Source organism: Ascaphus truei, chromosome 5 (assembly GCF_040206685.1).
Source record: "Ascaphus truei isolate aAscTru1 chromosome 5, aAscTru1.hap1, whole genome shotgun sequence".
NCBI classification, from domain to species: domain Eukaryota; kingdom Metazoa; phylum Chordata; class Amphibia; order Anura; family Ascaphidae; genus Ascaphus; species Ascaphus truei.
Window position 1 is genome coordinate 12,433,435 of NC_134487.1, and position 24,712 is coordinate 12,458,146.

Consider the following 24,712-nt stretch of genomic DNA (forward strand, 5'->3'; position numbering starts at 1 on the left):
CGGCCAGCGGAGAGAGATCCCTGCGGCGAGGTGATTGGCGGCTGTACGCCCTAGACCGTTTGAAGCAAGTAGGTTAACCCTGTCAATGCCCCCGTGGCCTGCAATGCATTGCAATACTGCTGACAATGTACGTGCTAATTTTAGCTCTGTGCTCTATCCACTAATGTCGGCCTTGCTCCCAAAAGCACAGACGAGTGGCTCTCTGCCTCTTCCTGAGCCAGACCACGTTTGTGGCCCAAAACAAGCACTATCTTATATGCAAATAAAGTACATTCAACTCTGTGTAAATGCATTTCTGATCCCTTAAACCGCGTGGGGTCCCCAAGACTAGTTTTGAGAACCACTGCCATAGAACTGACCCATTGTCAGTAACTAATATCCAGCAGAGATAGGAATGAAACAGCAACAGCAAAGTTGCACGGATACGGGTCGAGTTATAAAATAGTTCTTGGAAAATTCAAAGCATCCATATCCGGGAAAAGATGTCGGCATATAATAAGTCGGTAAAATATGTGAGCACTGTTACATAAAAGTGATGAAACTGATGAAGACAAAAAGTGTAGGCCGTCTGTATATAGAGTAAATATTGTGTTGCTGGTGGTGTGACAGTCCGTATATAGAGTACGTACATATTGTGTAGCTGGTGGTGTGGCAGTCTGTATATAGAGTAAGTACATATTGTGTAGCTGGTGGTGTGGCAGTCTGTAAAAAGAGTACGTACATATTGTGTAGCTGGTGGTGTGGCAGTATGTATATAGAGTAAGTACATATTGTGTAGCTGGTGGTGTGGCAGTCTGTATATAGAGTAAGTACATATTGTGTAACTGGTGGTGTGGCAGTCTGTATATAGAGTAGGTACATATTGTGTAGCTGGTGGTGTGGCAGTCTGTATATAGAGTACGTACATATTGTGTAGCTGGTGGTGTGGCAGTCTGTATATAGAGTAGGTACATATTGTGTAGCTGGTGGTGTGGCAGTCTGTATATAGAGTAGGTACATATTGTGTAGCTGGTGGTGTGGCAGTCTGTATATAGAGTAAGTACATATTGTGTAGCTGGTGGTGTGGCAGTCTGTATATAGAGTATGTACATATTGTGTAGGTGGTGGTGTGGCAGTCTGTATATAGAGTAAGTACATATTGTGTAGCTGGTGGTGTGGCAGTCTGTATATAGAGTATGTACATATTGTGTAGGTGGTGGTGTGGCAGTCTGTATATAGAGTAAGTACATATTGTGTAGCTGGTGGTGTGGCAGTCTGTATATAGAGTAGGTACATATTGTGTAGGTGGTGGTGTGGCAGTCTGTATATAGAGTATGTACATATTGTGTAGGTGGTGGTGTGGCAGTCTGTATATAGAGTAAGTACATATTGTGTAGCTGGTGGTGTGGCAGTCTGTATATAGAGTAGGTAAATATTGTGTAGCTGGTGGTGTGGCAGTCTGTATATAGAGTAGGTAAATATTGTGTAACTGGTGGTGTGGCAGTCTGTATATAGAGTAAGTACATATTGTGTAGCTGGTGGTGTGGCAGTCTGTATATAGAGTAAGTACATATTGTGTAGCTGGTGGTGTGGCAGTCTGTATATAGAGTAAGTACATATTGTGTAGCTGGTGGTGTGGCAGTCTGTATATAGAGTATGTACATATTGTGTAGCTGGTGGTGTGGCAGTCTGTATATAGAGTAAGTACATATTGTGTAGCTGGTGGTGTGGCAGTCTGTATATAGAGTAAGTACATATTGTGTAGCTGGTGGTGTGGCAGTCTGTATATAGAGTAGGTACATATTGTGTAGCTGGTGGTGTGGCAGTCTGTATATAGAGTAAGTACATATTGTGTAGCTGGTGGTGTGGCAGTCTGTATATAGAGTAAGTACATATTGTGTTGCTGGTGGTGTGGCAGTCTGTATATAGAGTAAGTACATATTGTGTAGCTGGTGGTGTGGCAGTCTGTATATAGAGTAGGTACATATTGTGTAGCTGGTGGTGTGGCAGTCTGTATATAGAGTATGTACATATTGTGTAGCTGGTGGTGTGGCAGTCTGTATATAGAGTAGGTACATATTGTGTAGCTGGTGGTGTGGCAGTCTGTATATAGAGTATGTACATATTGTGTAACTGGTGGTGTGGCAGTCTGTATATAGAGTAAGTACATATTGTGTAGCTGGTGGTGTGGCAGTCTGTATATAGAGTAGGTAAATATTGTGTAGCTGGTGGTGTGGCAGTCTGTATATAGAGTAGGTAAATATTGTGTAGCTGGTGGTGTGGCAGTCTGTATATAGAGTACGTACATATTGTGTAGCTGGTGGTGTGGCAGTCTGTATATAGAGTACGTACATATTGTGTAGCTGGTGGTGTGGCAGTCTGTATATAGAGTAGGTACATATTGTGTAGCTGGTGGTGTGGCAGTCTGTATATAGAGTATGTACATATTGTGTAACTGGTGGTGTGGCAGTCTGTATATAGAGTAAGTACATATTGTGTAGCTGGTGGTGTGGCAGTCTGTATATAGAGTAGGTAAATATTGTGTAGCTGGTGGTGTGGCAGTCTGTATATAGAGTAGGTAAATATTGTGTAGCTGGTGGTGTGGCAGTCTGTATATAGAGTACGTACATATTGTGTAGCTGGTGGTGTGGCAGTCTGTATATAGAGTACGTACATATTGTGTAGCTGGTGGTGTGGCAGTCTGTAGATAGAGTATGTACATATTGTGTAGGTGGTGGTGTGGCAGTCTGTATATAGAGTAAGTACATATTGTGTTGCTGGTGGTGTGGCAGTCTGTATATAGAGTAGGTACATATTTTGTAGCTGGTGGTGTGGCAGTCTGTATATAGAGTAGGTAAATATTGTGTAGCTGGTGGTGTGGCAGTCTGTATATAGAGTAGGTAAATATTGTGTAACTGGTGGTGTGGCAGTCTGTATATAGAGTAAGTACATATTGTGTAGCTGGTGGTGTGGCAGTCTGTATATAGAGTAAGTACATATTGTGTAGCTGGTGGTGTGGCAGTCTGTATATAGAGTAAGTACATATTGTGTAGCTGGTGGTGTGGCAGTCTGTATATAGAGTAAGTACATATTGTGTAGCTGGTGGTGTGGCAGTCTGTATATAGAGTAGGTACATATTGTGTAGCTGGTGGTGTGGCAGTCTGTATATAGAGTATGTACATATTGTGTAGCTGGTGGTGTGGCAGTCTGTATATAGAGTAGGTACATATTGTGTAGCTGGTGGTGTGGCAGTCTGTATATAGAGTATGTACATATTGTGTAACTGGTGGTGTGGCAGTCTGTATATAGAGTAAGTACATATTGTGTAGCTGGTGGTGTGGCAGTCTGTATATAGAGTAGGTAAATATTGTGTAGCTGGTGGTGTGGCAGTCTGTATATAGAGTAGGTAAATATTGTGTAGCTGGTGGTGTGGCAGTCTGTATATAGAGTACGTACATATTGTGTAGCTGGTGGTGTGGCAGTCTGTATATAGAGTACGTACATATTGTGTAGCTGGTGGTGTGGCAGTCTGTAGATAGAGTATGTACATATTGTGTAGGTGGTGGTGTGGCAGTCTGTATATAGAGTAAGTACATATTGTGTTGCTGGTGGTGTGGCAGTCTGTATATAGAGTAGGTACATATTTTGTAGCTGGTGGTGTGGCAGTCTGTATATAGAGTAGGTAAATATTGTGTAGCTGGTGGTGTGGCAGTCTGTATATAGAGTAGGTAAATATTGTGTAACTGGTGGTGTGGCAGTCTGTATATAGAGTAAGTACATATTGTGTAGCTGGTGGTGTGGCAGTCTGTATATAGAGTAAGTACATATTGTGTAGCTGGTGGTGTGGCAGTCTGTATATAGAGTAAGTACATATTGTGTAGCTGGTGGTGTGGCAGTCTGTATATAGAGTAAGTACATATTGTGTAGCTGGTGGTGTGGCAGTCTGTATATAGAGTAGGTACATATTGTGTAGCTGGTGGTGTGGCAGTCTGTATATAGAGTAGGTACATATTGTGTAGCTGGTGGTGTGGCAGTCTGTATATAGAGTAAGTAAATATTGTGTTGCTGGTGGTGTGGCAGTCTGTATATAGAGTAAGTACATATTGTGTAGCTGGTGGTGTGGCAGTCTGTATATAGAGTAAGTACATATTGTGTAGCTGGTGGTGTGGCAGTCTGTATATAGAGTATGTACATATTGTGTAGCTGGTGGTGTGGCAGTCTGTATATAGAGTAGGTACATATTGTGTAGCTGGTGGTGTGGCAGTCTGTATATAGAGTAAGTACATATTGTGTAGGTGGTGGTGTGGCAGTCTGTATATAGAGTAAGTACATATTGTGTTGCTGGTGGTGTGGCAGTCTGTATATAGAGTAAGTACATATTGTGTAGCTGGTGGTGTGGCAGTCTGTATATAGAGTAGGTACATATTGTGTAGCTGGTGGTGTGGCAGTCTGTATATAGAGTAGGTACATATTGTGTAGCTGGTGGTGTGGCAGTCTGTATATAGAGTATGTACATATTGTGTAACTGGTGGTGTGGCAGTCTGTATATAGAGTAAGTACATATTGTGTAGCTGGTGGTGTGGCAGTCTGTATATAGAGTAGGTAAATATTGTGTAGCTGGTGGTGTGGCAGTCTGTATATAGAGTAGGTAAATATTGTGTAGCTGGTGGTGTGGCAGTCTGTATATAGAGTACGTACATATTGTGTAGCTGGTGGTGTGGCAGTCTGTATATAGAGTACGTACATATTGTGTAGCTGGTGGTGTGGCAGTCTGTAGATAGAGTATGTACATATTGTGTAGGTGGTGGTGTGGCAGTCTGTATATAGAGTAAGTACATATTGTGTTGCTGGTGGTGTGGCAGTCTGTATATAGAGTAGGTACATATTTTGTAGCTGGTGGTGTGGCAGTCTGTATATAGAGTAGGTAAATATTGTGTAGCTGGTGGTGTGGCAGTCTGTATATAGAGTAGGTAAATATTGTGTAACTGGTGGTGTGGCAGTCTGTATATAGAGTAAGTACATATTGTGTAGCTGGTGGTGTGGCAGTCTGTATATAGAGTAAGTACATATTGTGTAGCTGGTGGTGTGGCAGTCTGTATATAGAGTAAGTACATATTGTGTAGCTGGTGGTGTGGCAGTCTGTATATAGAGTAAGTACATATTGTGTAGCTGGTGGTGTGGCAGTCTGTATATAGAGTAGGTACATATTGTGTAGCTGGTGGTGTGGCAGTCTGTATATAGAGTAGGTACATATTGTGTAGCTGGTGGTGTGGCAGTCTGTATATAGAGTAAGTAAATATTGTGTTGCTGGTGGTGTGGCAGTCTGTATATAGAGTAAGTACATATTGTGTAGCTGGTGGTGTGGCAGTCTGTATATAGAGTAAGTACATATTGTGTAGCTGGTGGTGTGGCAGTCTGTATATAGAGTATGTACATATTGTGTAGCTGGTGGTGTGGCAGTCTGTATATAGAGTAGGTACATATTGTGTAGCTGGTGGTGTGGCAGTCTGTATATAGAGTAAGTACATATTGTGTAGGTGGTGGTGTGGCAGTCTGTATATAGAGTAAGTACATATTGTGTTGCTGGTGGTGTGGCAGTCTGTATATAGAGTAAGTACATATTGTGTAGCTGGTGGTGTGGCAGTCTGTATATAGAGTAGGTACATATTGTGTAGCTGGTGGTGTGGCAGTCTGTATATAGAGTATGTACATATTGTGTAGCTGGTGGTGTGGCAGTCTGTATATAGAGTAAGTACATATTGTGTAGCTGGTGGTGTGGCAGTCTGTATATAGAGTAAGTACATATTGTGTAGCTGGTGGTGTGGCAGTCTGTATATAGAGTAGGTACATATTGTGTAGCTGGTGGTGTGGCAGTCTGTATATAGAGTATGTACATATTGTGTAGCTGGTGGTGTGGCAGTCTGTATATAGAGTAGGTACATATTGTGTAGCTGGTGGTGTGGCAGTCTGTATATAGAGTATGTACATATTGTGTAACTGGTGGTGTGGCAGTCTGTATATAGAGTAAGTACATATTGTGTAGCTGGTGGTGTGGCAGTCTGTATATAGAGTAGGTAAATATTGTGTAGCTGGTGGTGTGGCAGTCTGTATATAGAGTAGGTAAATATTGTGTAGCTGGTGGTGTGGCAGTCTGTATATAGAGTACGTACATATTGTGTAGCTGGTGGTGTGGCAGTCTGTATATAGAGTACGTACATATTGTGTAGCTGGTGGTGTGGCAGTCTGTAGATAGAGTATGTACATATTGTGTAGGTGGTGGTGTGGCAGTCTGTATATAGAGTAAGTACATATTGTGTTGCTGGTGGTGTGGCAGTCTGTATATAGAGTAGGTACATATTTTGTAGCTGGTGGTGTGGCAGTCTGTATATAGAGTAGGTAAATATTGTGTAGCTGGTGGTGTGGCAGTCTGTATATAGAGTAGGTAAATATTGTGTAACTGGTGGTGTGGCAGTCTGTATATAGAGTAAGTACATATTGTGTAGCTGGTGGTGTGGCAGTCTGTATATAGAGTAAGTACATATTGTGTAGCTGGTGGTGTGGCAGTCTGTATATAGAGTAAGTACATATTGTGTAGCTGGTGGTGTGGCAGTCTGTATATAGAGTAAGTACATATTGTGTAGCTGGTGGTGTGGCAGTCTGTATATAGAGTAGGTACATATTGTGTAGCTGGTGGTGTGGCAGTCTGTATATAGAGTAGGTACATATTGTGTAGCTGGTGGTGTGGCAGTCTGTATATAGAGTAAGTAAATATTGTGTTGCTGGTGGTGTGGCAGTCTGTATATAGAGTAAGTACATATTGTGTAGCTGGTGGTGTGGCAGTCTGTATATAGAGTAAGTACATATTGTGTAGCTGGTGGTGTGGCAGTCTGTATATAGAGTATGTACATATTGTGTAGCTGGTGGTGTGGCAGTCTGTATATAGAGTAGGTACATATTGTGTAGCTGGTGGTGTGGCAGTCTGTATATAGAGTAAGTACATATTGTGTAGGTGGTGGTGTGGCAGTCTGTATATAGAGTAAGTACATATTGTGTTGCTGGTGGTGTGGCAGTCTGTATATAGAGTAAGTACATATTGTGTAGCTGGTGGTGTGGCAGTCTGTATATAGAGTAGGTACATATTGTGTAGCTGGTGGTGTGGCAGTCTGTATATAGAGTATGTACATATTGTGTAGCTGGTGGTGTGGCAGTCTGTATATAGAGTAAGTACATATTGTGTTGCTGGTGGTGTGGCAGTCTGTATATAGAGTAAGTACATATTGTGTAGCTGGTGGTGTGGCAGTCTGTATATAGAGTATGTACATATTGTGTAGCTGGTGGTGTGGCAGTCTGTATATAGAGTAGGTACATATTGTGTAGCTGGTGGTGTGGCAGTCTGTATATAGAGTAGGTACATATTGTGTAGCTGGTGGTGTGGCAGTCTGTATATAGAGTACGTACATATTGTGTAGCTGGTGGTGTGGCAGTCTGTATATAGAGTATGTACATATTGTGTAGGTGGTGGTGTGGCAGTCTGTATATAGAGTACGTACATATTGTGTAGCTGGTGGTGTGGCAATCTGTATATAAAGTAAGTACATATTGTGTAGCTGGTGGTGTGGCAGTCTGTATATAGAGTAAGTACATATTGTGTAGCTGGTGGTGTGGCAGTCTGTATATAGAGTAAGTACATATTGTGTAGCTGGTGGTGTGGCAGTCTGTATATAGAGTATGTACATATTGTGTAGCTGGTGGTGTGGCAGTCTGTAGATAGAGTAAGTACATATTGTGTAGCTGGTGGTGTGGCAATCTGTATATAGAGTAGGTACATATTGTGTAGCTGGTGGTGTGGCAGTCTGTATATAGAGTAGGTACATATTGTGTAGCTGGTGGTGTGGCAGTCTGTATATAGAGTAGGTACATATTGTGTAGCTGGTGGTGTGGCAGTCTGTAGATAGAGTAAGTACATATTGTGTAGCTGGTGGTGTGGCAATCTGTATATAGAGTAAGTACATATTGTGTAGCTGGTGGTGTGGCAGTGCACATTAAAACTAATTTAAAAGTAATCAATAAAAGAGCTGTGACTTACCGCATTGCTACAGGGAATGTCCTTCACCTTCAGCCATGCAAGGTCTAATGTGCCTTCTCCCTTGTAGCAGGACTGCAGTCTCTCTTTAATGCGGTCATTAATTTCTTTGAGGACAAACACACACAAGGCGGACTCGTCCAGTGATTTCATTCTCCTTTTCTGACCCTTGGAGAAGATAGTAAACAGAACGTCATCCCCAGGTTTGATTCCCAAGGACTTTGCCAGTATGGCCCCAGCTTTGGACAAGTAGGCAGCTTGAAGTAGCCTGTACTCCACCCCGTTTTTCTCACAGCCGATGGGAACCTCAACGTAAGAATTGAAGGCTGTATCCTCTTTGCACAGGCGGACCAGCTTGGACGTATAGACCTGCTCCTTTGGGGCAGAGCCGGGTGGAAAGGTCATCTCGGGCTGAAGTGTTAGGAAGTAGACATAGTTGCCACTGCTAAAGCCATAGATGTAGTAGATGTCAAAGTCTGGGATGATGGTGAACGTGTCCGATGGGATCTTTATCATTGAAGCTACAAACTCATCATGAAACACGTAGGCAAACATACTGTCCGCTTCTGAGTTTTTGGTGAGCTTCCTGCTGGAGATGGTGGGAAAGTATTCCGGTTTCCCATCCACAGAGGTGGCAATGAAGAGCTTGTCATCGAGATTGTTGTGGGTAACAATGACTCCAAAAACCGAGCCACTCTCGTTGACCCCAGAAAGGTAGTGCTCTTTCTTATGGAAAGGTTCCCCAAGTTTGAAGAGGTCATCAAGCCTCAGAAGTTTGCAGATACCTTGGTAAAGGCTCCCACAGGCTATCAACCTATTCTCTTTATAGTCTATTAGCAGCATTTTGTTGACATTGTTGGTAACGGCCAGCGGCTCATTGCAAGGCTGGACTATCCTAGGAGGATAACACTTTGGATTGTCCTCATCTGGCCCAGTCTGGTGGGTCACTAAGACCTTCAAGTCCTCAGAAAGCTTGTAGATCCTATTGATTGCTCCTAGGTAAATGTGTCCACTCCTTCCGTCCACCACCATGTGGTTGAAAGTCCAGTCTGCATTCTCGACGTGATACGTGGTGACGTTTCTTTTTGTCTGGGAGGTTTGTCGGGAGATGACCGACACTGAGGCTACTAACACAAAGTGAGTGATTACACTGGTCCAGCTCCATCTCATGGCTGCCATTTTTTTAGTTGCACTTTTTATTTTGTGCGATCCAGAAGATATTAATCTCATAGACGGGATCTTCTGCTTCTTGTTGCCCTGCCAAAAGATAAGGTAAGAGATAAGAATCCTTGCATAAATGCCTCAAAACTATAGCAGCAGTTCATGCGCCAGAAAACATTCCACCCTCCCCATGAAAATGTGCGTGTTGCTCTGTATGCTGGTATGAAGTATATCTATACACTTAACACCACATAAAAGGCCTTCACCTTAGAGAGACTTTAAAATACAACCCTCTGCTGCCTGGCGGGCTGCAATGCAAAGCGTTACAGGGCTCCCTTCAGCACAGAGTTTAAGGAATCCTAATTAACCTTTGCCAGGTCTGCCACTATGATCCTGGGTAACCCCAATATTCCAAACCACAACAATAACCTAACAGTAGCAGTTTGTCTTTTGGCGGTTGAAGGTGTTGGAAGGAATAGAGAGTAGGTAAGGGGTACATGTGTATTTTTTTATTTTACCAATACAATATTTGGGGGTGGAAGCAGAAGAAGGTGGGAGTGACGAAGCAGGAACGCTCATTACTGTTTTATACTGAAACATGTTCCTTGTTTGATTGAAAATGGTTCTGCGCTCTCCATGCTGCGTCTTATACTGAGCACACACAGGGAAAACGTACACGTCTATTGTATGTCTTTCACTTAACCACTTCAGTGCCAAAGGTTATTCAAGGAAACGGACAGGCAATGTGTTTCGCACCCCGCAGGGGCATAATTAACCTGGTATTTTTATATATATATATATATATATATATATATATATATATATATATATATATATATATATTGTTTCAGCACAGATTGTCCTAAGTGAGCACCACATAAAACCCTAAAACTGTAACATGTTCCTATAAATGATATTTAAAGGTGCAGACACTCCTCAAAAATGAGCTCGTAGCAGTAACATGTTTAAAGAGTTAAAAACGAGGCACTTAGAAACAATGTTATCATTTATCAAAGTTGGTTTGTGAGAACCTGGAAAGAGGAAGCTGGGAGGTGTTTGACTTCCTTATTTGCCCCCTTTTTGTTCATGTGTGATGGACAGGACCTGTCAGCTGATTAAATGACCTTCCCTTCTCCTGGTCGCTCCCCTCACAGGTCTCACAGGGGAGGGGATTACCAGGACAGGGGGGGGGGGGGGTTGCAGACTTAAATCACAATAATCTTGATTTCCAGGGTCCCCATTGAGAAGACTCAGGAGAGGCCAACTCCAGTCCTCAAAGGGCCACCAACAGGTCAGGTTTTCAGGATATCTCGGGTTCAGCACAGGTGGCTCAATCTGTTGCTCAGACTGAGCCGCAGATTGAGCCACCTGTACTGAAGCAGGGATATCCTAAAAACCTTACCTGTTGATGGCCCTCTCTCTCCTCCCCCCTCCCCCCCCCCCCCCGGGACTGAATCTATATAAACAAGCCAGTTAGTTGGTTGATAGGTTCATTAACCCCTTCCCTGCTGGATAAAGCTGCTTCTTTACTATGGAGCCAGGTGGTAGTAGTAAATAGAACCGACCACACAAGATTAATAACCCTTGGTTGCCAAGCAACTTGAGACAGATGCTACGGGCAGCGTTGGGGTGAAAGGGTTAGCGCATCATTTTAAGGCAATGTATCACTGGAAGGATCCTTGTGGCATTGTTACTGTGCTGCTGAAACATCTTTTCATTCCATGGAATCACTTTGTTCCCTTAGTTTCTGCGTGCTCGGAATAGTTGGGCCAACTTACACGCTGGACTCGCGCCTATAAATCTACATCACACAAAGTGCCTTCCACGCTTTGAAAGTGCAGTTCCTCTCACCAACCTACAGTATGCTGAAGCTTTAAAGAAGTGAATGAAAGATTAGAACACATGATTGCATCTACATGTCACCCACTGGGTCCACAGATCCAGCTTCACTACATAGTGACGTCAGCGATGCAGACCGCAGAAAAGGATTCTGGGTAATGACATTCAGTAGCATTCAGCCACTTATCCAAGGAAAATGCAAATGTTATTTGTAAAATTAAATCCATATACTGTATATGTCTATATTGTTCTCTCACTCTTTTTGGAGAAATTTCACATGTGCTGCGGGCCAATAGAAAGCGAAAACATAATCGGAGGGATATCATTGAGGTTTCCTATTAGACGAACGCAGCTGCCATCTTTAAAAGTTCCAACAAGAACAATGGCAACTAACCCGGTAAGTATCTGAGGAACAAATGGGAATCCCCAGGGCTAAACAATAATGTGCTTCAGCAATGGATGTTTTAGGCATATATCTTGTGTACCAAATGCTGAAGATGGTTCAAAACATGCGATATGGATGAGTTATTTATATAAATTCTTATTGATATTGAAAGTGGGACTGCCCCTGTATGGCATTTCCATATAAATCTGTAAGCGCATTAAATAATCATTCAAAGAACAGTTTTGGGAGACATTTTTTGGGGGGATGTTCGTGTCACATGTTTGGCAATGAACAGTAATGAGTTTCTGACCCCATCATTTATTCCCGCTGACGTTTATTTTACGTTGGAAATCATACCACAAAAATCAATGTATTTCGTTGTATCAGATAATACTGCGTCCAAGGCACAAGCTTCAGATTTGGAAACATACGGCTATCATTCAACGCACGGCTCCAGAACACCGATGTGACGATATGACTTCTTTATCATTTCAATATTAACATTTTAATGTGGTTATCCAGAGTAACTTCCATTGCTCTTCAGCCGGCATCCAATCTCACAGAGCAGCACAGAATCACACTGTGCTGCTTCCACTACAAACACAGAATGAAGACTTAAATAAAGACACGTATCCATTTAATACAGCTCTTCTTTCACAATCCATTCCAAATCCCTTTAAACCTTATGCAGACTTAATCCCGAGATGCTGCAATATTTAATGAAGTCGTTCAGCCACATTCATTTTGGGGGGGGGGGGGAGAGGTATAAAAACTCAGATCTAAAAGATACCCAACGTAATAATCGACCCGATTGTATCCAGTTTGTGCCAGACAGGACCCATGCCAGAAAGTGCCCAGCTGTTCCTGGGAACGCAGAATGAGTATAGGTTTCAGATCACTTCCAACGAGCAATGAAGAAAGAGCTTAGTGACTATGCCAGAGGACACCTAAGGCATGAGCTATGGAGTAAATAAAACCCAGCAGTTTGCCTACTGCTAATCTGGCAATGCATTATAGTGTGTATTTACGCCCTGTGCATGCATAGCTATGCAGTTTCCTGGGAGACAGGGGAGGTGAATGGATGGTGGTTGGATTGACCCATGTCCCAGCTGTAATGTAATTCCTTCCAGCGTGGCTGCACAATTCTTTCCTATCTGCTAAATAGTAAGTGATATCTGCTCTATTTGAACTAGAAGTATAGTATATATTTTGAAGGCAAGTTTTATCATCTTTGCATCAAACAAGAACATTTCACTTTTGGTGTATGGTAGTTCTGCCAACAGTAATCTAGAAGGGGGCAGTAGGTCCAGGCTTGGGAAGAAGTATGAGGCGCTCTCTCTTTGACATGTTAAATTTGAGTTGGCGGAGGGCCATCCAGGATGATATAGTGGAGAGACATTTGGAGACTTTGGTCTGTACAGCAGGTGTAAGGTCAGGGGTTGAAAAGTAAATGTGTGTGTCATCAGCATAGAGGCGATATTTGAACCCCAGAGATGTGATAAGGTCACCTAAAGAGGGCAGATTTGTAGTTCGTGAACAGGTTGTCCGAGTCAGGAGCTGAGGAGAGGGAGGAGCGCAAAGTAGAATCAAGAGTTGGTACTGTAGGTTAATAGAGTGTCGCAGGTCTCTGCAGAAATGAGGTGGAGGTGGAGATGGAGAAGAGGAGAAATGGGAGATATGAGATGATGGTCAGAGAGAGGAAAGGGGGAAATGGAGAAATCAGAGAGTGAAAAGATTTTTGTGGAAACCAGGTCCAGGTAGTGGCCATCCTTGTGTGTTGGCTGCAGTGTATGGGTGAAGGCCAAAAGACGAGGTTGGAGAGAGAAAGTGTGAAGCCCAAGGGAGAGAGGGGTCATCTCTGGCTGACCTTACCAACTACCCTTGGCATAGAATCGATTTAATTCCTGACCCTGATTCTGCGCTCGACTATTTCCAATCCGAGTTCTTAAAACTCTGTGATACCCATGCTCCACTATGCAGAATAAGGGTACGGGGTGCCCACCTTCCATGGGTTACACCTGACCTTATAGCACTCTACCAGTTCAGGGATGCCTTGTGGAAAAGCCACAAAATAACTGGCATTAGCAAGCATCTCAATCACTACAGATGCCTGCGGAACATGTGCACAAGGCAAACAAGTCATGCACAAGCACAATATTACTCTGACAATCTCCTCCAGAACACATCAAACCCAGCTAACTTCTGGAAGGTTATCAACAACATATTCCAGCCTTCTAACCATCAACACCCAAGTAATATCACCGAGGGCGATATTACTCTGACAAACCCCACCAACATTGCAAATGCATTCAATGATTACTTTGTTGGGTGTGCTACTAACTTATTAGCAAAACGCAACCCAAACCACAAACCTGAATCTCATCTTGGGAGTACCCCTATACCCCCACCCCCTCCCAACATTGCCCACAATTTTCAATTTGGCCCAGTATCCGAAGAGGAGATTACACAAGCGCTTCTCAAATTAAAACTTAGCAGCCAATGTGGACCTGACTTACTACAATCTAGGTTCCTAAGACTTGGTGCCCCAGCAATTGCCAAACCAATTGCTTCCATAGTCAACTCTATCCTGTCTGCAGGCCATATCCCTAAAACCTGGAAAGCTGCCAGAGTTGTCCCAATCTTCAAAAGTGGGGACAAAAACACAGTCTCAAACTACAGACCAATCTCCCTTCTCCCAATCCTATCCAAAGTCATGGAAAAATGTGTTCACTCCCAACTAAGCGATTACTATAACAAGACAAATTTCCCTAGCCAAATCCAATCTGGCTTTCGCCCCAAACACTCTACCGTAACTATCCTGCTAAAAGTTTGCAATGAAATCCAGTGTGGAATGGAACGGGGTCAACTCACTGGTGCAGTATTCCTAGATTTTGCAAAGGCTTTTGATACTGTTGATCATGCTATCCTGCTCAACAAACTCCAGAGCTCTGGAATAGGGAAGCATGCTTTAAACTGGTTTCACTCCTATCTATCAGGTAGATCCCAACATGTGTCCATCTCTGGCTCTAACTCTAATCCCCTGGATATCTCCTGTGGCATCCCACAAGGCTCTGTTCTGGGGCCCCTACTCTTCTCAGTGTTCATTAATGATCTTCCCACAGCTTGTAAGGAAGCCTCAATACACATGTATGCAGATGACACAATCCTATATGCACACAGCCATAGCCTCTCTGACCTTCAACACATACTTCAGACTGACTTTTTCAGACTCAAAAACTGGATTTACCGAAACAAACTGTTTTTAAACACTGACAAGACTGTAACAATGGTGTTTGGGACCAAGACTAAATTTTTAAAGCTTCCAGCGACTGAGCTCCAGATTAGAACCAACACTAACACCACCCTAACTCCTGTTACTAGTTTTAAATACCTGGGCATATGGTTTGACTCCCACTTAACATTCGGGATGCACATTGATACCCTGACAACCAAGACCTATGCCAAACTAGGTGTACTTTACAGGAACAAATCCTCCCTAAGCCTGCTGGTCAGAAAGCGTATCGCACAGCAGATGCTAATGCCAATTATCGACTATGGAGACATAGTATATGGCTCGGCACCCCAAACCCACCTTGGCAAACTTGACACCCTCTACAATTCAATTTGTCGTTTTGTTCTCCAATGCAACTGTAACACACCTCACTGCGAAATGCTCAAAGAACTAGATTGGTCATCACTCGCGTCTAGGTGCAAAGTTCATCTTTCCTGTCTTGCCTTCAAATTCTTTATGGGCAAGCTACCCAGCTACATGAACAAGCTCCTCACCCCTACCACATGCAGCACCTATCACCTGAGATCAGACTCCAAAAGATTGTTCATGGTCCCAAGGCTCAACAAAGTATCCGGCCGCTCCTTCTTCTCTTACCGTGCACCCCAAAACTGGAACAACCTACCAGAGACTCTTACATCCACCATCCTCCCTAAGTCTCCTGGTCAGAAAACGTATTGCACAGCAGATGCTAATGCCAATTATTGACTATGGAGACATAGTATATGGCTCAGCACCTCAAACCCACCTTAGCAAACTTAACACCCTCTACAATTCAATTTGTCGTTTTGTTCTCCAATGCAACTATAACACAAATCACTGCGAAATGCTCAAAGAACTAGATTGGTCATCACTCGAGTCTAGGTGCAAAGTTCACCTTTCCTGTCTTGCCTTCAAATTCTTTATGGGCAAGCTACCCAGCTACCTGAACAAGCTCCTCACCCCTACCACATGCAGCACCTATCACCTGAGATCAGATTCCAAAAGATTGTTCATGGTCACAAGGCTCAACAAAGTATCCGGACGCTCCTCCTTCTCTTACCGTGCACCCCAAAACTGGAACAACCTACCAGAGACTCTTACATCCACCACCAGTCTAAGTTTTTTCAAATCTAAGGCTGTCTCACATTTTAATCTGGTCTGTAACTGTTTCATTCGACCATAATATAAATTATCTTTAACTGTGCATGCAATGTCTTGTATATAATGTATACCCTGCTCATTATGTAACTGTATTTGTAAACATGTATTATTTGTCTTAACTCTGTGCCCAGGACATACTTGAAAACGAGAGGTAACTCTCAATGTATTACTTCCTGGTAAAATATTTTATAAATAAATAAATAAATATTGCAGTTGAAGTCCCCAATGAGAAGAACAGGAGAGTCGGAGGAGAGAGAAGGCGAGCCACGATTCAAAGTGAGAAATGCAGAATGGGGATGAGTAGAGGTAGGTGGCTGAAAGATGACCATCATGTGGAGAGGGAGAGGAGAAAACAAGCTGTACAGTGTGAACCTCCAAGGACGGAAAAGAAAGAGAGGGAAGAATAGGAATGGTTCGGTAACGGCAGAGAGAGGAGAGCAGGAGCCCCACGCCCCCACCCCTGCCATCAGGGGGCAGAGTATGAGAGAAAGAAAGGGCACAATAAGAGAGGGCAGCTTCCAGAGCAGAGTCAGACTGAGTGAGCCATGCCTATAGTAATGTATTGTTTTGGTATTCCTGACCTTTTACTGAGAAATACAAAGTAGGTGGAACACAGAATTAAGATTGAAGACTTTGAACATAATGACAGTCACGGAAAGATTCATACTACAAGTATTGGTGTGTCTATCTACAAAGTTATCCTCCTTACCTTTAAGGCTCTTCACTCATCTGTTCCTGCCTATATGTCAGCTCTGATCTCTCAGTAGGCCCCTGTTTGTCTCCTGCGCTCTACCCATAACGGACCCCACTCCACTCCTTTCACCTCAACAGCTCTCTTTCACCATAAACCCTTTCCCCTCACTGAACCTCATGTGTGGAAATCCCTCATCCTCCATATACACCAAGCTCCTCTCCCCATCTTCAAGACAAACCTTAAAACTCACCTCTTAAATGAAGTATCCCAATAGCATGGCTACTGTCCCACGCCCACAGTCACTCCTACTAAAGACTGGCCAAGCCCTGCCATCTACTGCACTTATTCCCTCGCCTTCTGTCTCTGTAACTCTCCCAGCATACCACTTCGATTGTAAGCTCTTCGGGGCAGGGATTTCCTTTCCTATTGTCTGATTTTGTTGCTCTTATAGTATTATTATAATTCTCTGAATTGTATTGTTTTTGTAAAGCCCTAACTAGACCTGTGGGCCCTATATAAATAAAGATATAAATATATCTAGAAACTCTGGCTCATATACAATGGATTCCGAGACGCTGTTGATAATTTCCACCCTGTTCAACCATCAGTAAACACAAGCGATCTATTAGTGGCTATATGTCTTTACTAATTATATTGATTTTTTGGATGTAGTCTTCTCATGGCAGTAAAACTAAATGCACATTATATAATCTAAAACCGGAATCCTTACTTATAAAGTGTAACCTGGGCAGAAATATATATATTTTAAAAATCCCATTTTGTCATTTTCTGCATGAACGGACTGTGTTTTCCAGCTGCAGTTATGCTATCCTATTCTTATGGTGACGGCAAAGAGTTAGTCCTACAGAATGTAACCCCAAAGCCCTGCTAGTGTATTAGAAACCCCAGCCCTGTGACCCTGGAGTTTGGGCTGAAGAGGAACACTGGATATCTAACAAATCTGTGATTTGCATCACTGGAATGAATGCATAATGATGGTAAGTGAGGAGGGGGGAGGGGGGATGGAGGGGGAATAAACCCCCTTTGCATTGCAGAGAGAAAACACAGACACTGAGAAAATTCTAACTGCTTTTTAATCTATTTATTTTAGACATTTGTGAATTCCTTTAGTGTATTAGTCCTTTCCACCACAGCTGTTACACCCGCCCATGCATCTACTACTTTTTTTCTGCATAAAAGAACTTCCGCAGATTTTCCCCACATGTCAGTGTCGCTAAAGCATGAATAACGGTGGGTAGGGTACAATGATTACACAGTACATGAATAACAGGGGGTAGTGTACAGTATAATGATTACACAGTACATAGGTAACGGGGTAGGGTATAATGATTACACAGTACATAGGTAACGAGGTAGGGTATAATGATTACACAGTACATGAATAACGGGGTAGGGTATAATGATAACACAGTACATGAATAACAGGGGGTAGGGTATAATGGTTACACAGTACATAGGTAACGGGGCAGGGTATAATGATTACACAGTACATAGGTAACGGGGTAGGGTATAATGATTACTCAGTACATGAATAACAAGGGGTAGGGTATAATGATAACACAGTACATGAATAACGGGGTAGGGTATAATGGTAACACAGTACATGAATAACGGGGTAGGGTATAATGATTATACAGTACATGAATAACGGGGTAGGGTATAATGGTTACACAGTACATGAATAACGGGGTAGGGTATAATGGTAACAGTACAAGGATAACGGGGTAGGGTATAATGATTACACAGTACATGAATAATGGGGTAGGGTATAAAGATTACACAGTACATGAATAACAGGGGTAGGGTATAATGGTAACAGTACAAGGATAACGGGGTAGGGTATAATGATTACACAGTACATGAATAATGGGGTAGGGTATAAAGATTACACAGTACATGAATAACAGGGGTAGGGTATAATGATTACACAGTACATGAATAACAAGGGTTAGGGTATAATGATTATACAGTACATGAATAACAAGGGTTAGGGTATAATGATTATACAGTACATGAATAACAGGGGGTAGGGTATAATGAGTACACAGTACATGAATAACGGGGTAGGGTATAATGATTAAAATAAACAGATTAAAAAGCAATTAGATGGGAATTTTCTCAGTGTCTGTGTTTTCTCTTTGCAATGCAAACAGTTACACACAGGGATGTGGGGGTTAGTGGGTATCTCTCAGCCTGTGATATAGTTTGCTGCAGTCCTGCTGGGGTTTCGTCTTCTCCCAGGAGGATCGCTATTTTATACTAGAATCTAATCACTTCCCCCCCTCTCTATTCTTCCCTGGTGTTTGCACTTTACTGAAATGTTGTTTTAATTCCATCCAAGCTACAAGTTGCAGTTTTTTTTTACAGTATATGTCCTTCTAGAGAAGTGCCCCTCACAGCTGGGTACAGCACTGTCAGAGCAGCACTGCCAGAGGACGAACGCACGATAAAAAAGTAGCATTACCGTGTTTGCGTTTCAGAAGCAATACACTTGTTAAACATTGGAGCAAAGCAGCCTGATCCTTATTTATAAAGGGTTACCTAGTGTTTATTCTATAAAATCATAAAGGGAAGGGCCTATCCACAATAAGCCACTTTTGCCTTTCAAGTGGAATTGTATCTGTAAGTCACACATTTCCTTATAGGGCCTAATCTCCTGTGTATTAACTCCTTTTATTCCAGACAAGTCAGGTGTTGTAGTGTTTTCTGACCATGAAGATATAAAATCAATGCCTCACCACTGTAACCCTCAGTATGAAGACTCATCTCCCCTCGAAAGCTTATTCCGGCCAAATGCTGTGCTGCTCACTCCTACCAAGTTATTACTTCAAAGGAAATCAGATCATGCACAATAAAGAGTCGGATTAGTCTATAGTGAGGCAATTAGTGGAGTTTACATCTCTAAACTGAACCTTTCCTTCAGTTACAGGCCTCTGATTAGGCCTCAAAGCATCTATTCATATGAGAACAGAACGGGGATATTTCAGGCTGGGCTGCTGTCTGCGTCCCTCTGCTCTGCTATGCACAATACAAATGCTTTAAACACTAAATATCAAAGTGAACTAATGGCCCTTATTTGTCTATTGGGTTACATTTGTAAACATAATTATACAAGGATTTTAAATAATATATGAAATGTTTCACAATGAGAGAGACTCTGAGGAATCAATGGTTTATTTTGTTACATCCACCCCAATAATAATGTAATAGGATTTATGCATTTAGGAAGTGGGGACTTTACATGCAGCAAGTCTAATGATAGGCAGGAGATACGGAATTTACTGCTCCAATGTCTCAATTTATAAAACTTACAAACATTCCCAAGGCAGCTATTAAAAACAATGTAAACGGACAACACAAGGAGAACCATCGACCTGATAGCCCACGCTAAACAAACAAACACCCAAGCTCTGATATTATCGTTAGATGTGGAAAAAGCATTCGATCGAATTGACTGGGACTACATGAGAGGTACACTAAAAAAATTTGGCTTCAGGGACCGTTTCCTCCGATCTGTTTTGGCCCTATATTCGACTCCCATGGCCAGGGGGCTTCGCTCAGGAACAGCATCAAAGGTCTTCCCAATTAAGGGTGGCACCAGACAGGGATGCCCACTATCACTCTGTTGTTCGCCCTCTCTCTCGAACCCATGGCTAACCATATCAGAAACAACCCCAACATAGAGGGTATCCCTGTTCGGGGCAAACAATATAAAATAGCTTTGTTCGTGGATGATGCACTCCTGAAACTGGCTAAACCACTTCTATCACTCCCAAACCTGTTCCAGGAACTTGGGTCCTTTAGTAAACTCTCAGGCTTTAAAATTAACGGAAATAAGTCTGAGGCACTAAACATTAATTTGCCTAAACCAACAACCAAATTAATCTCAATAAATTTCGATTTTAAGTGGTGTAACAAAGCCCTGAAGTATCTCGGCATCTTCCTGACAAACAATTATTTAACTCTATATAACGCAAATTATCCAAACCTCCTTAGATCTCTCAAAAATGACTTGACCCGATGGTCTTCCCATAATATCTCCTGGATAGGTAGAATCAACTAAATTAAGATGAATCTCTTGCACAGAATTTTATATATGTTTCTAACCTTCCCCATTCCGGTCCCACCGCGTGAGCTCCAGGACTTGCAATCCCACACAAAATCTTTTATCTGGAACAACAAGAGTAGAGTAGCCAGGACCATTCTGAGCCAGCCCAGACTGAAAGGAGGACTGGCTTTACCGTGCCTACTCTCCCATTATAAAGCAGCCCAATTTAACCAGATACTAGCAAGGCATTCAGAAACAGGAAATAGGAGATGGGTAGAACTAGAAGCCGATCTGCTGACCTCTCTAGAATTGAGGTCAATACTGTGGTCCCCTAGGATCTCCCAAAAAAAGGCAGGTGGTTGTTTACCCTCAATATCTCATAACCTGAAATTGTGGAATAAAAATAAAAAACATCCTGGGGCTTGGCTCTGACAGATCGGGGATGACACCACTATTCGCTAACCCGGAGTTCTCCCCGTGTTTGACGAAGTCAAGTTTTGACGAGTGGAGGTCAAGGGAGATCCACAGGATAGTGGATGTTGTGAACAGGGAGAAGTCCGGGGTCCTCCCCTTCGCCACCCTCAGGGAACAATACAATCTTCCAGGGGGTGAAGTTTTCAGGTATCTACAGATCCAGGGGTTTGTCCAAGGGGGAGGCCTACCTCACACCCCGACATTTTTTGAGACATTGTGTCGCAAAACCCCAATCCAAAGAGGGTCGACATTGACTATTTACTCCTCAATCTTTCTCCCTTCCCTGGGAAAAGAATTCTCTTTCATAGCACACTGGGAGAAGGATTTAGGCCAAACTCTGGAACCAGAAACATGGGGGAAATATTCGAAGCAGCAGCCACAAGATCCATTTGTACGCAGATTAAGGTTTTATATAGCTGGTATCTGACCCCAGTGAGGCTGGCTAGAATGTATCCAGGCATTGGGTTGGGCAGCTTCCTCCATCCTGATTGGCTGCACTACCAAACAGTAGCCAATCAGGAGGAGATGTCAGGAGCCTGGGGGTGGGTCCAAAGAGAGGAGGAGCGGAGAGAGGGGAGAGGGGTGGGTGTGTCTCGAGCACGTCGTACCTTTCACCATTGCGTCCAGTATTTTTGGTGAAGCCACCTGGCAAACCTAATGCTAGAGTATACATAATACAACACACTAGGAACTATAGCAGGGTTGGGCAACTCCAGTCCTCCAGGGCCACCACCAGAACAGGTTGTCAGCATATCCCTGCTTCAGCACAGGTGGCTCAATCAGTGGCTCAGTCGAAAACGTTGCAGCCGGCATCAAAACCCCAGTGATAGTGTGAACTTTACTAACGAATCTTTGTGGAATGTAAGGCTTCAATGATAACTCCTTACTTAGAGTTTTGTTGAGTTGTTATGTTCTGGAGGCCATTCCTCAAAAAGGACCCACACAAAAGCTCAAATGGTCCTTGGCTTGTATCAGAAAACTTGTCAGGATAGACTAAAAGACGACAACATGTACAACACATGAAAAGAGGGAGAAGGTTCTTATGTTAGAAGCTTTTGCGCACATCAAGGTTACTATAAATGAGCGAAGCCTTTTTCTGAGGAAGTTGACATGCCAGAACCAGAGGTCATACTTTAAAGCTAGAGAGTGCGAGGCAAAGGGGAAGCAGTGGATCCATGGAACGGCCTCCCAGCTGAGGCGGTGGAGATTAAAACAGAAACGCAATTAAGTTATTTGGGATAGACTTGAAGGCACCCGAAGCATGGGAACAGGCCAGCAAGCCAATGGGTTTGGGACGTTACAGCAGTGGGAAAATGCACAGATCAGTTTGGCCGTGTTCCTTATCTGCTACCGATATCTAGGTTTGTAAACTTGCCCAACAAGTTCCTCATAATCTCGCGCAAACACAAGCTATATTTTTTCTGTGCTGTTTGTCTAGCTTCCTTGCTGTGAACTTCATACACAGACCGTACTAATGAACGTCTTGTACGTAACGGTGGAAAGCTAGCTACCAAGAATCCACGGCTGAGTTAGAGAGCCCCTGAAAATGTTATTTTACATCGACGTTTCTCCCTTATAGTCACATCACCATTGATCGTGAAAAGGCAGAAGGAAATTGAAAATATTCCCCCACCCCCTCCCCGTAAAGAAAGTGTTATTTTTAATTAAAAAGTAGAGAACCTATGTGTACCATAATTTCATCTATCTACTAAAAGGTATCACAGCTAGGGATGCCAGGCGGCTTCTCCAAAAGTACTGGACACCATGGTGAAAGGTACGATGTGCTTGAGACACACATGCTCGAGACACACACACCTCTCTGCTCCATGCTGTTTCTTCCTCTCCCTGGCCCCACCCCCATGCTCCTGACACCTCCTGCTGATTGGTTGCTGCTGGGTAATGCAGCCAATCAGGATGGAGGAAGCTGCTCAGCCCCCTAGCAGCAGCCCATCTCTCACCCTGCTTGGGGAAATCCGTGGCCCCCCAAGCCGGTCAGGGCACTATGTCCAGAGAGGTAATACCGGACACATACTGTACATGTCCCGTATTACCACAAATGTGTTTACTGAACAGAGTGTACAAATACAGAGCAGTCTGGTTCAATACTGGACACCTGGCAACCCTAAACACAGCCTACTGTACAACAAATCTGTATTTCTCCAGGACCAACACAGCTATAAGAACTTAGAACTTCAATCGAGTGAAAGAGGGATATAAAAAATCAGGGACCTTTTTACTGCCATAGGGCTGGTCCTACATCACTCTCTAGTCAATGCCATGTGACTCTTCGTGTGTCTGTAACAAGTCCAATTATTCAATGCTTCCTCCACTGTTCAACCGACATGTACGTTGTGAGAGGGTTAGTATACTGTCACCGCTCTCCGAATGCACAGAGTGACTTGGAAACGCGGACTTTTCTTTATCTGGATCAAGCCATTCTCTCAGCCACATCTCACTCTACCAATTTCACACAGAAATGCACGGGCAGGCCCCTCCACACAATATAACAAAGGAGCGGTCATATCTATGCTGCTATCATTTATCAAACCAACAGAGAGAGAAATCCCAGCCACTGTGAAGAGCAGGAAGACGCGTCTCTCCCCTGAACAGTCCGCTGGCTTTTCGGCTCCTATCCCAAGAACATCCACTGCGAAAGGAGGTGGCAAGGGGGATATATGACAGATATATTCCAATATGTTATCCGGGCCACTGCCATATAGCCTTGCAACTCGCTGCTCATGAAATGACCGTAGCACACGTATTATATATATATTATATCATATTTATGATTAACCCCACCCCAGCTGTCAGCACAAGCCTGTCATTCCTCAGTGAGCCGTGCTGATTTGCAGTCTCACCGGTCTCAGTGGCCTCTCATATCTTGTCAGCACTTTTGGGGCAAGATGTCCTTTTTGTTGGTCAAAAAACAACAAATCTCCACGGTTTGAATCCCTGGAGGTTGACATCTCTACCAAGAGGGCATTGCATGTCTGCGTGTTGCTTTCCCCGACCGGTAGTGAAGGGATTAAGCCCCTTAGATTGACAAATCATTGCCCTGAAGAATTTACACTCTTGAACATTTGGTTGCGGCCGTTCCGCTGCTACCCACCCTGCCGCTGGGACGCTCAGCCGCTATGGTAAGTACCTACGTTTACCACTTATGCTAAAAAAAACTAATCTTAACCCCTAATACTAATGCTACCCCCTACCCTAAAAACTTTAACCCCTTACACTAAAACTCCCTACACTAAGCCATTTCCCTATAACCCCCTACCATTAGCCCTTAAACTAAAAAAACCCTACCTTAAGCCTTTACCCTAAATCCCCCTACCTTAATCGCTAAAACCCCTTAAATTAACCCCCTACCTTAACCAGTAAAACGTACCTTAAAAAGCGGCCTGTGGTGGAGGTCCCTCTGTGGCCGAATGCCGGCAGTCATTCGGTCGCAACGAAATGCTGTGATCATATATACATATATATATATATAATTGAAGCAGGGGGTCTCCGGAGCTGAACCCCATTGATATCAGCTGCAGGGACCCCCTGATTCCGAAGTAGGCGCCGCTAGCTGCTCCGGCTCAGCAAGCAGGGATTTA

The 24,712-nt window shown here is 43.2% G+C and overlaps 1 protein-coding gene across 1 annotated transcript in view; it reads right to left on the reverse strand.

Moving 5' to 3' along the window:
- PLXNA4 (plexin A4) overlaps positions 1-24,712 on the reverse strand; it is a 796,616-nt gene that overhangs the window by 715,398 nt on the left and 56,506 nt on the right. Inside the window, exon 2 of the mRNA XM_075599345.1 lies at positions 8,066-9,319. Coding sequence (XP_075455460.1) covers positions 8,066-9,292 — 1,227 coding nt within the window. The 5' untranslated portion in view covers positions 9,293-9,319. The remainder of the gene's footprint in view (positions 1-8,065; positions 9,320-24,712) is intronic.